This window comes from Bos taurus, chromosome 8 (assembly GCF_002263795.3).
Source record: "Bos taurus isolate L1 Dominette 01449 registration number 42190680 breed Hereford chromosome 8, ARS-UCD2.0, whole genome shotgun sequence".
In the NCBI taxonomy this organism is placed as follows: domain Eukaryota; kingdom Metazoa; phylum Chordata; class Mammalia; order Artiodactyla; family Bovidae; genus Bos; species Bos taurus.
The window spans coordinates 21,860,202-21,872,838 of NC_037335.1; the positions used below are offsets into that span (position 1 = coordinate 21,860,202).

The 12,637-nt window shown below is 42.1% G+C and overlaps 1 protein-coding gene across 1 annotated transcript; it reads left to right on the forward strand.

Moving 5' to 3' along the window:
- The first annotated feature begins 10,931 nt into the window (after nucleotides 1-10,931).
- Nucleotides 10,932-12,394, forward strand: LOC782525 (elongation factor 1-gamma-like). Its single transcript, XM_059889360.1, has one exon. It carries the CDS (start codon nucleotides 10,950-10,952, stop codon nucleotides 11,457-11,459), a length of 510 nt encoding a protein of 169 aa, XP_059745343.1. The 5' UTR covers nucleotides 10,932-10,949; the 3' UTR covers nucleotides 11,460-12,394.
- Nucleotides 12,395-12,637: the final 243 nt, after the last annotated feature.

The following is a 12,637-nucleotide window of genomic DNA, read 5'->3' on the forward strand; positions in this document are numbered from 1 at the left end:
AGAAAAGATCAAACCCTAGGAAAAGGGGGAACACAGGCAGAAACTTTAGAAACATCAAAATAATAGCTAAGACGCAAGAAAATGGGAGTGGGTGCCAAGAGAAATGAAGAGCCTGCATTTCTGCATAACAAACATCCACATTAAGGATCATCCAAATCTTTGCAGTGAAGCCATATATACTTTCTAATGAATAAGAAATAATTTGCTAGATCAAAGCAAGCAATAACTACTTTCTCATGTTAGTAGCTCCATTCCATCTGGTTTTGATTTAATCACCAGTAATGCTGAATAAACAGATGCTTGGACAGGATCTCCAAGAGATGTTTCTGCACCTACATTCATTGCAGAATTATTCAGAGCAGCCAACAGGTGGAAGTAACCCAAATGTCCATTGTCTTTACAGAGCCTCAACTGCAAATACTGATATTTTCTGACTCTCTTTTGGGACAATCTCCACATCTGGATTAATAACCTCATCAGTCAGTTCAGTTCAGTTCAGTCACTCAGTCGTGTCCGACTCTTTGAGACCCCATGAATTGCACCACGCCAGGCCTTCCTGTCCATCACTAACTCCCGGAGTTCACTCAAACTCACATCCATCGAGTCAGTGATGCCATCCAGCCATCTCATCCTCTGTCGTCCCCTTCTCCTCCTGCCCCCAATCTCTCCCAGCATCACAGTCTTTTCCAGTAAGTCAACTCTTCGCATGAGGTGGCCAAAGTACTGGAGTTTCAGCTTCAGCATCATTCCTTCCAAAGAACACCCAGGACTAATCTCCTTTAGAATGGACTGGTTGGATCTCCTTGCAGTCCAAGGGACTCTCAAGAGTCTTCTCCAACACCACAGTTCAAAAGCATCAATTCTTCCGCGATCAGCTTTCTTCACAGTCCAACTCTCACATGCATACATGACCACTGGAAAAACCATAGCCTTGACTAGACGGAGCTTTGTCAGCAAAGTAATGTCTCTGCTTTTGAATATGCTATCTAGGTTGGTCATAACTTTTCTTCCAAGGAGTAAGCGTCTTTTAATTTCATGGCTGCAGTCACCATCTGCAGTGATTTTGGAGCCCAAAAAGATAAAGTCTGACACTGTTTCCACTGTTTCCCCATCTATTTCCCATGAAGTGATGGGACCAGATGCCATGATCTTCATTTTCTGAATGTTGAGCTTTAAGCCAACTTTTTCACTCTCCTCTTTCACTTTCATCAAGAGGCTTTTTAGTTCCTCTTCACTTTCTGCCATAAGGGTGGTGTCATCTGCATATCTGAGGTTATTGATATTTCTCCTGGCATCTTGATTCCAGCTTGTGCTTCTTCCAGCCCAGCGTTTCTCATGATGTACTCTGCATATAAGTTAAATAAGCAGGGTGACAATATACAGCCTTGACGTACTCCTATTTGGAACCAGTCTGTTGTTCCATGTCCAGTTCTAACTGTTGCTTCCTGACCTGCATACAGGTTTCTCAAGAGGCAGGTCAGGTGGTCTGGTATTCCCATGTCTTTCAGAATTTTCCACAGTTTATTGTGATCCACACAGTCAAAGGCTTTGGCATAGTCAATAAAGCAGAAATAGATGTTTTTCTGAAACTCTCTTGCTTTTTTGATGATCCAGCAGATGTTGGCAATTTGATCTCTGGTTCCTCTGCCTTTTCTAAAACCAGCTTGAACATTGGAAGTTCACGGTTCATATATTGCTGAATCCTGGCTTGGAGAATTTTGAGCATTACTTTACTAGCGTGTGACATGAGTGCAGTTGTGCGGTAGTTTGAGTGTTCTTTGCCATTAGCACATGGCATCTTCATAAATTACAGCTAAGTAGGTGAACTCTTCAAAGCACTTTACAAACAATACCTTCTTCATTTCTCAATGAAATATTTCCTCAGTATACCTATGAGAAAGATACTATCATTATTAACCCTAATTTGTGAATGATGAAATTAAGATTTAGAGAGATTAAATAGCTTGCCAAAAGTTACACAGTAACTATAACAAAGATTTCACACAGTCCATGCTTACTCACTTACTTACTTTCCATGCACCCAATATTCAAAGCCCTGGGGAAACCCAGATTAACTCATTATTCATTTTACCGAAACAATATTATAATCTCCTCAGGATATTTAAAATGCCCTGAAGCCTTCATTCATTTGTTCATTCACTCATTCATTACTTTATTCATTCCATAAGCATTATTCCAGGAACTGGGAATGCAGCTATTTACATACAAAGCCCTTACTTTCATGGAATTTATAGTCTAGCCCATGTTCAAGGGGCTTTAAAATCTGCATTCACAAAAAGACTTTTCACAGAGAGGGGCAGAATGTTCTCTGTTTCCACACTAGGGACAGAGAAGCAGTGTAAGACAGAAAGTCCATAAGCTTTACTGTGGAAAAAAGCAACCATTTCTTGTAAAGAACAACATTTCCACTACTTGGATTAAGGTTTACAGACCCAAATTAACTAAGTTGCATGAATTTTCACAAATATTCTCAAGTATGTCCTATGATATAGAGTTAGTCGTGTGTGTGTGTGAGAGAGAGAGAGAGAGAGAGAGAGAGAGTGTGTGTGTGTGTGTGTGTGTGTGTGGTTGTGCTCAGTGGCTCAGTCGTATCTGACTCCTTGCAAACCCATGGACTGTAGCCCCCCCAGGCTCCTCTGTCCATGGAATTTTCCAGGCAAGAATACTGGAGCAGGTTGCCATTTCCTACTCCAGGGGCCCTTCCCAACCCCAGGACCAAACCCCTGTCTCTTCCTCTCCTGCGCTGGCACGCAGATTCTTTACCTCTCATCAGCTGGGATGCAACTGTGATTAAAACCTGAAACATCACTATCCTAGGAGTATGGCCAGGGTTTTTTCTCCTAAATGCTTATCTTTTCATTAACCCAGTCATAAGCTCAAAGGTCCTTTATACATAGCAAACAGACTTTCACAAAACATATCATTATTAGAAACAAATAATCTCCATTATTGACAAATGGAGATTTATTTTCTCCTTACAACAGATTTTTTTCTAAATTATAGTCTCCAAGTGGCAAAAAATGAAGCAGTACTGCTGGTAAGTTCACAAGACTTAAGCCTATAGAATCTCCAACTGGGCAACTTTCATGCCCCATTTAATGTACAGATTCAAAAATCCTGGTATACCCTCATTTTACTTGATAAGGGCTGATTAGCTTTGCAATTAAGCTATATAGTTTGGGGGCATAGCTCTGAAAGAATACCCATCTACTTACTGCTACTTAAAAAGTCTTACTTTCAGTATAATAGCCTTTTCCGTTAGTTTCAATTGGATAGAGCAGACAATATCTCATGGCACCATTTAACACAAGCGCAGTATATGAGTACACCAAGGAACAAGCAACTCTCTCAGTTTGCAGTTAATGAATCAAAGTTTAGGACGACAAATTGGCTCGCTGAAGCAAAATAGTTAATTAACTTTTAGTCAGAAATATTCATCCTGCTTTCCTGGCATAAACAAGTCTCATAAACTCTGTTTACTTACTCAAGTGTTTTTCTTCTCTCCTCCATCCCTAGGCATCATTCAGAGCTCTTTAATATATCATGTCAGAGTAGCTTCATAATTTTAATCCAATTTTTTATGTTTTCAGCCTCCAAGACAAAAAAAATTACATCGCTTCATCATTAATGTAAGTTCTGTAAACACCGGACTATCAAACAGAAAAAGAAAGAAAGAAAAGCCTCCAATGTTTAATTCTGTAGCCTCTATGACTTTGAATGTTAATAGAATCAGACTTCGTGTTTCTTAAAGTAAACACATTAATTCTAAATGTTCTGTTAGCTCAGGCTGTTTAGCCTGTCAGGTAAGGCCGCAGATTAATGTGATAGCAGTAGCTGGTGTGTCCAATTAGCAAAGAGGTTTAATGGCAGCTACTCCAGACTCTCTTGCCTCTGGTATTTTACAGAGGCACCATTTCCTTAAAACAACATTTTACATATTAGCTAATAAGAGAACTATGTCAACAGCTTTGATGAATATGCATCTGAACAGTCGTTACATTATATACTCTCCAGCCACTCTTCCAAAGTCACCTTTCGCTAATTTCCACCCCCCCTCACCGCTAATTATTACGTTTCTTCTAGAGAGAAGGGTGTCTATTTGTTATCTTCTGTCATTGGCCTGTGTTTTCTAAAGAAAGACTGTCTGCTACAGTGAATGCTTGCATTTAACAGCTACCAACACTAACTGCAGTTTGCATTTTGTTCTTTGCAATGTCGCCACGAAGTTTACTTTTTTTTCTAGCTCTGCACCAGATTTCTTAAACCTCAAGTCATCATCATTTTATGAGATGATTTTTCCAAAAGCAAATTACAGGTTGATGAATTAAGTAAGTGTTGGTCAAGAAATGGTGCTTATTTTTGGAAGTGACTCATTTGTGTACGAAAAGTCAGGTTAATGTCTTTCTCTGTATGTTTAGGAATAGACATAGCATACTAGAGAAGGCAATCTTCAACTGGAAAATAAATTAGGTTCAAAAAGTTTACTCTAGGTTGACATATTTTCCCATAGGTAAGTTAAACATATTTTAATTTATGTATGTATTTAACTTAGGTAAATTCAACTTATTTTTCCATGATACCAATCCTAAACAAGATTGATATTGTTTAATTCAGCAAACCTGTGTTGGAACTCCTACAAGGCATCAGGTGAGGTTCTAAGGGCCAGGAGTAAGGGCCAGGAGATGAATAAGATAGAGTGCTGTCCTCAAGGATTTGCAAGGTAACAAGACAGAATTTATTTTTATGGTAAACTCATTCAAAGCTTTTCCTTGAAAAGACTCTCCTTGGAGAGTCTTGGGAGAGCAAAGACTCTCCCAAGTATAATTCCAAAGAGTATAATAAGTGCATAGAGTGTTAGTGAAGGAAAAAGGGTACTAATCCAAGAAGGGGAAGGGTGATGAGGGTATGAGTGAATAGGTAGGTTCCCTAGGTAAGGTTTGAAAACTACTATATTAGGGCAAGTTTTCAGGCAGTAACACAGGAGGAGGGGCTGCTGCTTTTTCATGGAGTGAATTGTGTAAGCAAATACTTGGGATGATTGTAGTAGATCTCCCAGCTGCTCTGAGGATGGGTTGTTAAGAGCTCCAAGTTGCATTCTTCTGAGAATTGTTCTCAACCTATGGGAAAGAACTTGCCTGGAAATGCCTAAGTTACTCCCCTTTCCAAAAGTGGCACAATACCAATAATACACTGATATGGCCAGTCCCCTTACCTCAGGGTAGGAAAGCTTTATGGTATAATTCATGCTCCAAAAGCTCCCCATAGGATCAGGTGAACCCACATCTTGGCCTGTCCTGTTGTGCCTCCCTTGTTCCATTTCAGGTTTCTCCTGAAGGCAGTTCCTCAGTAAATACTGGCACAAGAATCTGCATCTCAGGCTGTTTCCAGGGAACCAAACCCAAGACAGTGGTATACAGCATAGGAATGCTTGGAGAACTTCAAAGGGTTGCATTGATGGAGCATAAAAGTGTAAGTTCTGACTGGTAAGACTGGGAGGAGCCAGTTTATAGACTGGGCAACAAGGTTCTTTGGGCAATAATTCCCAAAAGTATCAAAATTCACAGAAGCATTCATTGAACTTCAATACATACCAAGTACTGATGTGAGTAGAGGGAGGGAAATCATTCAAATACCACCTTGGATGGCAAGGAAAGTATCTTCCCTGTTTACAATAAATAATAATTCACATCCCATCTCTCACCAGTCACCAAAAATAAACTCCTAGATCCAAGCCACAGAGGTCAGGGGCTGTGTGATCATTTGTAGAGACCTATTCTTGGTGATATGGAAGGGAGAGATGGACTGACAAAGTGAAGAGCTGGGGTAACCCTCTAAGCAATGCAAAATTGTAAGGGATTAGACACTGGGTTGAGGATGGCAACCAAAGGAATGAGATTCAAAATGGGCCAATCATGGGCTTCCATTTTCCTTCTGTGTCTTCTCTAGATTCTTCTTGCCTTGACTTTGGGAGCTCCTGCTAGAGCAAACTACTAGGGCCACATTTCCAAACTATCTGGGGGACTTTAATAGTTCAACACATTCTTTCCTTCTAAGAGCCTCTGCTTTGCCTTCTACTCCGCCAGTGATTGCTCCTGACCAGGATATCTTTCTCATCTCTTCCAGTGCAATCTGAGAATCAGGTCAACACTCCAAGCTTCTCCCCTTATCCAGTCACTCAAATAAGCACACATACCTTTAAAGCATGCTCTAAGGGTTTTTTCCTTCCTGTCAGAACAGTAAAAAACAGGGCAGGCAGATGCACTAGATTATTATTTTGACATTTTGATTGTGTGTCTTCCCCAGCATCCATTTCCTCTGACTATAGCAACCATCCTCAGTTTCTTTTTAACAGTGCTCAATGCCTTCCCTCTCAATTCATTTATCCTGAAAGGGTCCATTACTATTTCCACCAAACAAGGGGGCTCTATTCTGAAAACACGAAGGGATGGAGACTCTGTAGCTACCGTGCCCCACAAACAGAAAGAATGAACTTCCAGAAAATATACAGGAACACTGCAGATGAAGGAAAACTGGTTGGTCCCTGAATTCAGCCATGTCTGAAGCCACATCGACCCTCAGTTTTTCAGCATTGTGAAATATTAAATTCTCTTTTTCCCTTTAAGCCTCTTCGAAACAATTTTCTTAGCCCTTTCAACAGAGAGTCCTAACTGATCTAAGATGTCTTCCATTTTTCAGATAGTATATATGACTATATATAAAGCTAATCTTCCTTTGGCTTCACTTACTGAAGGACCTTTAAATGTCTTCCTCTTCCTTCATTCATTTATACACAGTATCCCAAACATGTGTTCCAAGTAAAATTAGATTGGGTTGTTGCACCATACAAAATGTAAAAGGAAGGAGATGCTCCATGGTCACATAAATGTGGAAATTACTTCCTTCTGCAAAGTTAGATGAGTTCTTTACTGAAGGACTTCTGAGAGTCTTTAGCCTATGACTTACGTGCTAAATCTGCAAGTGTATGCATGTGTGCTAAGTCACTTTGCTGTGCTGTGCTGTCGCTTAATCATGGCCAACCCTTTACGACCCCATGGACTGCAGCCCACCAGGCTTCTCTGATGGAGATTCTCCAGGCAAGAATACTGGAATGGGTTGCCATGCCTTCCCCCAGGGAATCTTCCCAACCCAGGGATCGAGCCCATGTGTCTTATGTCTCCTGAACTGGCAGGCAGGTTCTTTACCACTAGCGCCACCTGGGAAGCCCCAAATCCCCAAGTGAGGGTCTGTCTCATTCCCCTCATATGAGTGACTGGAGAAATGCTGTTTTCATGGAGCAACTGTGGGGCAAGATTACATGAAATACATTTCAGAAAATGGGTACCCAGTTGAAATTCCAAGCTTTTTTCTATTCCAAACTGCTTAGCATTAAGGGGTCCTTTACCTACCATCTGGGCTTTTGATCATTCCATCTGGTGTGCTCCCAAAGGGCTCTACCCAAAAATAAGGTTGGAGGACTGGGTAAAAGGGAATTATAAGCAAAGGAGAGGGATAAATCAGGGTGCTCCATGCCACCCCAATTTGGAAGAAATTTTCATTACCCTTGGGCAGACTGTAGGTCTCCAATGTAATATGGTCATTTTTATCGTCACTGCTTCATGCAGTGTACATTTGTTGAACTTAAGAATGTATCCATGAAAACTTCTAAAACACACACACAAACAAAAAACAGAACCCAAATCCTCTGCCCAGAATACAAAAACTACTAGTTAATTACCTTGAATACATCTGAGCAGAACAGATTTTAGAAAGGCACTTATAAGGTTTTGGCTGTACTTTCTAAAATGTTTTTGATGGGCTTTTCATGTTTTAAAAGTCTGACAGCTGCTCCTGAAAATGAAATACTGTTTGTCAGCAAGCTACAGTTAACTCATTTCAATAAATAGGTAATTTGTTCCCTTAGAAAACAATTGAAAGCATTCAATGACATTTGAGCGGAAAGAAAAACTGAGTAATTTTTAGATGGGGGAGGAACAAATTTTTCATGCCATTTCACCCCAAGCTCTCTGAAAGTAAGAGAGGGATTGGACACGTGATGGCGGACTATTCTGGTATCTCCAGTGAAAAGGATCAAAATGTAAATGATTTTCTTTTACAGCCTGACTTAGTGAAAAGAGGCCACAATATGAAAACCTGACTCCTCTGTGTGGCCTTTTGCGTTCACTTTAAAGAGACACGGCATCTAAAGCATTTCTCTGAACCTTACTCTTCCGTGCTTTAAGAGACATTCTAACTATGGATAACGTGGAAATCATACATTTTCTTCCAAGAGCTTCTCAGTCAAGATAATGCCTCCTCTAACACTCCTCTGATGCAGCCAGCAGTTTACTGGACCAGATCAGAGATTTTTCTAGTTTTCTCCAGCCTTTGGTACTCCCAGTTGCGTGTGTATCCACTCCACAGTTAGACACACACACACACACACACACAATCTACATCTGGTCAGGAAAACAGAAACCACGGAGACATTTCAAAACACAAAGGACTTGGGAGTTCCCTGGCTGTCCAGTGGTTGGGACTCTGAACTCTCACAATGTTAGCCCAGGTTCAATCCCTGATGGGAAAACTAAGATCCCACAAGCCACACAGTGTGGCCAAATAATATACATACACACACACACACACACAAAGGGCTTAATATAGGAAATTGGTACAACAGGTGTTGGATGACTAAAATAGAAAGAAGGGAGCTGTGAGGTAGACTAGGCAAGAAGCAGTTACTACCCTAAGACTGAAAGAAGAAAAGGCAGAGAGGAGTTTACAAGGACCTATGAGCATGAACCAGGAGCCTTAGGAATTGGTGCTCAGCCCTCAAAGGACAGGGCACATAATTGGCCATGGCTGGTACCCCAAGAGTGTATGAAGACACTGTTCTTAGGGTGCTAAAAGTAATTAGAGGTTGGAACCAACTTTCGCTGCTAGGGCCTCCTACTATGTTGTCATTGTTTTTGTTTAGTTGCTAAATTACGTCTTTTACGACACCATGAACCATAACCCACCAGGCTCCTCTGTCCATGGGATTTCCCAGGCAAGTATACTGGAGTGGGTTGCCATTTCCTTCTCCAAGGGAATCTCCCTGGATCAGAGATTGAGCCTATCTCCTGCATGGGCAGGTGGATTTTTTTTACCACTGAGCCGCCAGGGAAGCCCACTTCACACTGTAGAAATAGGTAAAACAGGAGAGAAGTCCTCTCCCTCCTCCTTACGCTTTCCAGTCTCTCTCTAGTGCCCCTATTGGCAGATCCTAAAAGACAACAGGGACTTCCCTGGTGACTCAGTGGTAAAGAATATGCCTGGCCAATGCAGGAGATGCAGATTTGATCCTTAGCTTGGGAAGATCCCTTGGAGAAGGAAATGGCAACCCACTACAGTATTCTTGCCTGGAAAATTCCATATGGACAAAGGAGCCTGGCAGGCTACAGTCCACAGGGTCAGAAAAGAGTTTGACACAACTTAACAACTAAATAAAAAGAGAACAACCTTGGCAAAGAAGTTTTAGGAGAGTTGACTTGGAGCTGAGGGAAAATAGGTAAATGACAAATTCTCCTAAGGGAAAGATGACTGACTTTGGGCAAGTTGCATAAACTCACTGGCATTAATTTCCTCTTCTGGGATAGTTACATCTACCTTGGATGGTAGTGTCATGTATACAAATAGATAATCTAAATAAAGGGCTTAGTATAATGTCTGTACCATAATAGATTCCCAATAAATAAAAATTGACTTCCTCCTTTTCCTCCCTATTCCTCATCTTTCCTAGTGGAATAAAAGGCTTTCTACCTTGTGACTGGACTCTTGGGCATCAGTAAACACCTGTAAGCTCACTGGCAGGGCAATATTTCCTCTAAGTTGGAGAGGTTTTATCAGCCTAGCAAGATTCTCAAGAGTTTCAAGGAAAAGACACGCAAATTGCTTCCAATTCATTGCTTACAATGAATTCATTGTAAGAATACATGGGAAATAGAAAGGGAGGTCTTAGAAGAGCAGCTTCCTGCTCAGGAATGTGTGGCAAACTTCATAAGACACCAGGAAAATCTGCCTAACTTTGCTAGGGACAAGAATTTTTGCCTGTGTGACCTGACTGTTTCTTCACTTAACATCTGTGTTTCCCCCAAATTGTGAATTTAAATGAGGTCTTTTGCCCCTCTAGGTATGAAGTGTTGCTACTGAGCAGAGTTCACAGCAAGTCTTCTCAAAGAGTATTGACCTCTGAAACTCAGCCTACATGCGACTGATTCCAGATCATATAGCTTCCCCTATATAATCATTGAGATAAGGTAGCAAGGTTCAGCTTGATCTCTGAAAGGCCCTCTCCTAATTCATCCACCACAATGCAAAAAACTAAGTATTTTCCCCACAAACTAGACCTTACTGGCTCTTTCTGTCCTAACATAAAGAAATAGTTTCTACTCTGTTCTTATAACTATCCTGTTCCAGAACTATTTCTAATTGAGCAAAGTTTCATGAAGCACCATGAGAAGCAGTGTATAAGAGTCCACCAAGATAAGTGGATATCTAGGAAATAAAATAATTTGTCTTTCAACCACATCATGACATGGATCTCAGAATCGGGGAACAAAGCAAAAGAGAAGGAAATAATGCCTAGATCGCTAAACTGAAGGATTAAACGACTGTGGTATTAACAGAAATGGAGAAAACAGTGATTGGGTTTGCTTGTGATGAATGAGTTGTAGAAAACTTGAAGAGGGTACTTGTGGAGTGTCCAAATACACTTTTAAGCATGATATAGAGAAGCTTTGAAAAATCAGAGAGTGAATCCTGTCTTATTTTGTTTTATTTTTAGTGCAATGATTTCTAAGCTTTCTGGTATCGTATGTCACTTTGAACATCTAATTACAGCCAAATATACTCAGTAAAAAAGCAAAGAAAGCTTTCTCTGCGGAATCACCATGGCGGCTGGGACCCTGTACACATATCCTGAAAACTGGAGGGCCTTCAAGGCCCTCATTGCCGCTCAGTACAGCGGGGCTCAGGTCCGCGTGCTCTCCGCACCACCCCACTTCCATTTTGGCCAAACCAACCGCACCCCCGAATTTCTCCGCAAATTTCCTGCTGGCAAGGTTCCAGCCTTTGAGGGTGACGATGGATTCTGTGTGTTCGACAGCAATGCCATTGCCTACTATGTGAGCAACGAGGAGCTGCGGGGAAGTACTCCCGAGGCAGCAGCGCAGGTGGTGCAGTGGGTGAGCTTTGCTGATAGCGACATAGTGCCACCGGCCAGCACCTGGGTGTTCCCTACCTTGGGCATCATGCACCACAACAAGCAGGCCACAGAGAATGCAAAGGAGGAGATGAGGCGAATTCTGGGGCTGCTGGATGCTCACTTGAAGACGAGAACTTTTCTGGTGGGCGAACGCGTGACGCTGGCTGACATCACAGTTGTCTGCACCCTGCTGTAGCTTTACAAACAGGTTCTGGAGCCTTCTTTTCGCCAGGCCTTCCCTAATACCAACCACTGGTTCCTCACCTGCATTAACCAGCCCCAGTTCCGGGCTGTCTTGGGAGAGGTGAAACTCTGTGAGAAAATGGCCCAGTTTGATGCTAAAAAGTTTGCAGAGAGCCAGCCTAAAAAGGACACCCCACGGAAGGAGAAAGGTTCTCGAGAAGAGAAGCCGAAGCCCCAGGTGGAGCGGAAGGAGGGCAAAGAGGAGAAGAAGGCGGCTGCCCCCTCTCCTGAGGAGGAGCTGGATGAATGTGAGCAGGCGCTGGCTGCCGAGCCGAAGGCCAAGGATCCTTTTGCCCATCTGCCCAAGAGTACCTTTGTGTTGGATGAATTTAAGCGCAAGTACTCCAACGAGGATACGCTCTCCGTGGCGCTGCCGTACTTTTGGGATCACTTTGATAAGGATGGCTGGTCCCTGTGGTACTCTGAGTATCGCTTCCCTGAAGAGCTCACCCAGACCTTCATGAGTTGCAACCTCATCACTGGAATGTTCCAGCGATTGGACAAACTGAGGAAGAATGCCTTTGCCAGTGTCATTCTCTTTGGAACCAACAATAGCAGCTCCATTTCTGGGGTCTGGGTCTTTCGAGGCCAGGAGCTTGCTTTTCTGCTGAGTCCAGATTGGCAGGTGGACTAGGAGTCATACACATGGCGGAAACTGGATCCCGGCAGCGAGGAGACCCAGACGCTGGTTCGAGAATACTTTTGCTGGGAAGGGGCCTTCCAGCATGTGGGCAAAGCCTTCAATCAGGGCAAGATCTTCAAATGAACACCTCTTGCCATCGCCCAGCCGCCTGCACCTGCCCTTCGGGGAGAATGGGGGTCATTAAAGGAAACTGAACATTGGAAAAAAAAAAAAAAAAAGGCAAAGAAAATGTCCAGATGTATATATAGCTAAATAGTATGTAAACTTTTAGAAGATCTTCAGAACTTGCAGATTAAGTTCCACCATCTCACCCATGTAATGAAAAATTATACAAAATATAAAAATCGAAAGCCCTGAATCTGTACTGTGTTAGAACTTAACATCTTTTGTAAATCACCTTCTTCACCCCCAAACAAGCTAAAATTCAATCTGTGCCAAATAGCTTCTTTCCTGGCAAAGCTTTTGATAGATAATGAGAAACAAAGCAG

Coding starts and splice junctions, on each gene's coding strand:
- LOC782525 (XM_059889360.1), top strand. CDS start 10,950: ATGGCGGCTGGGACCCTGTACACATATCCTGAAAACTGGAGGGCCTTC.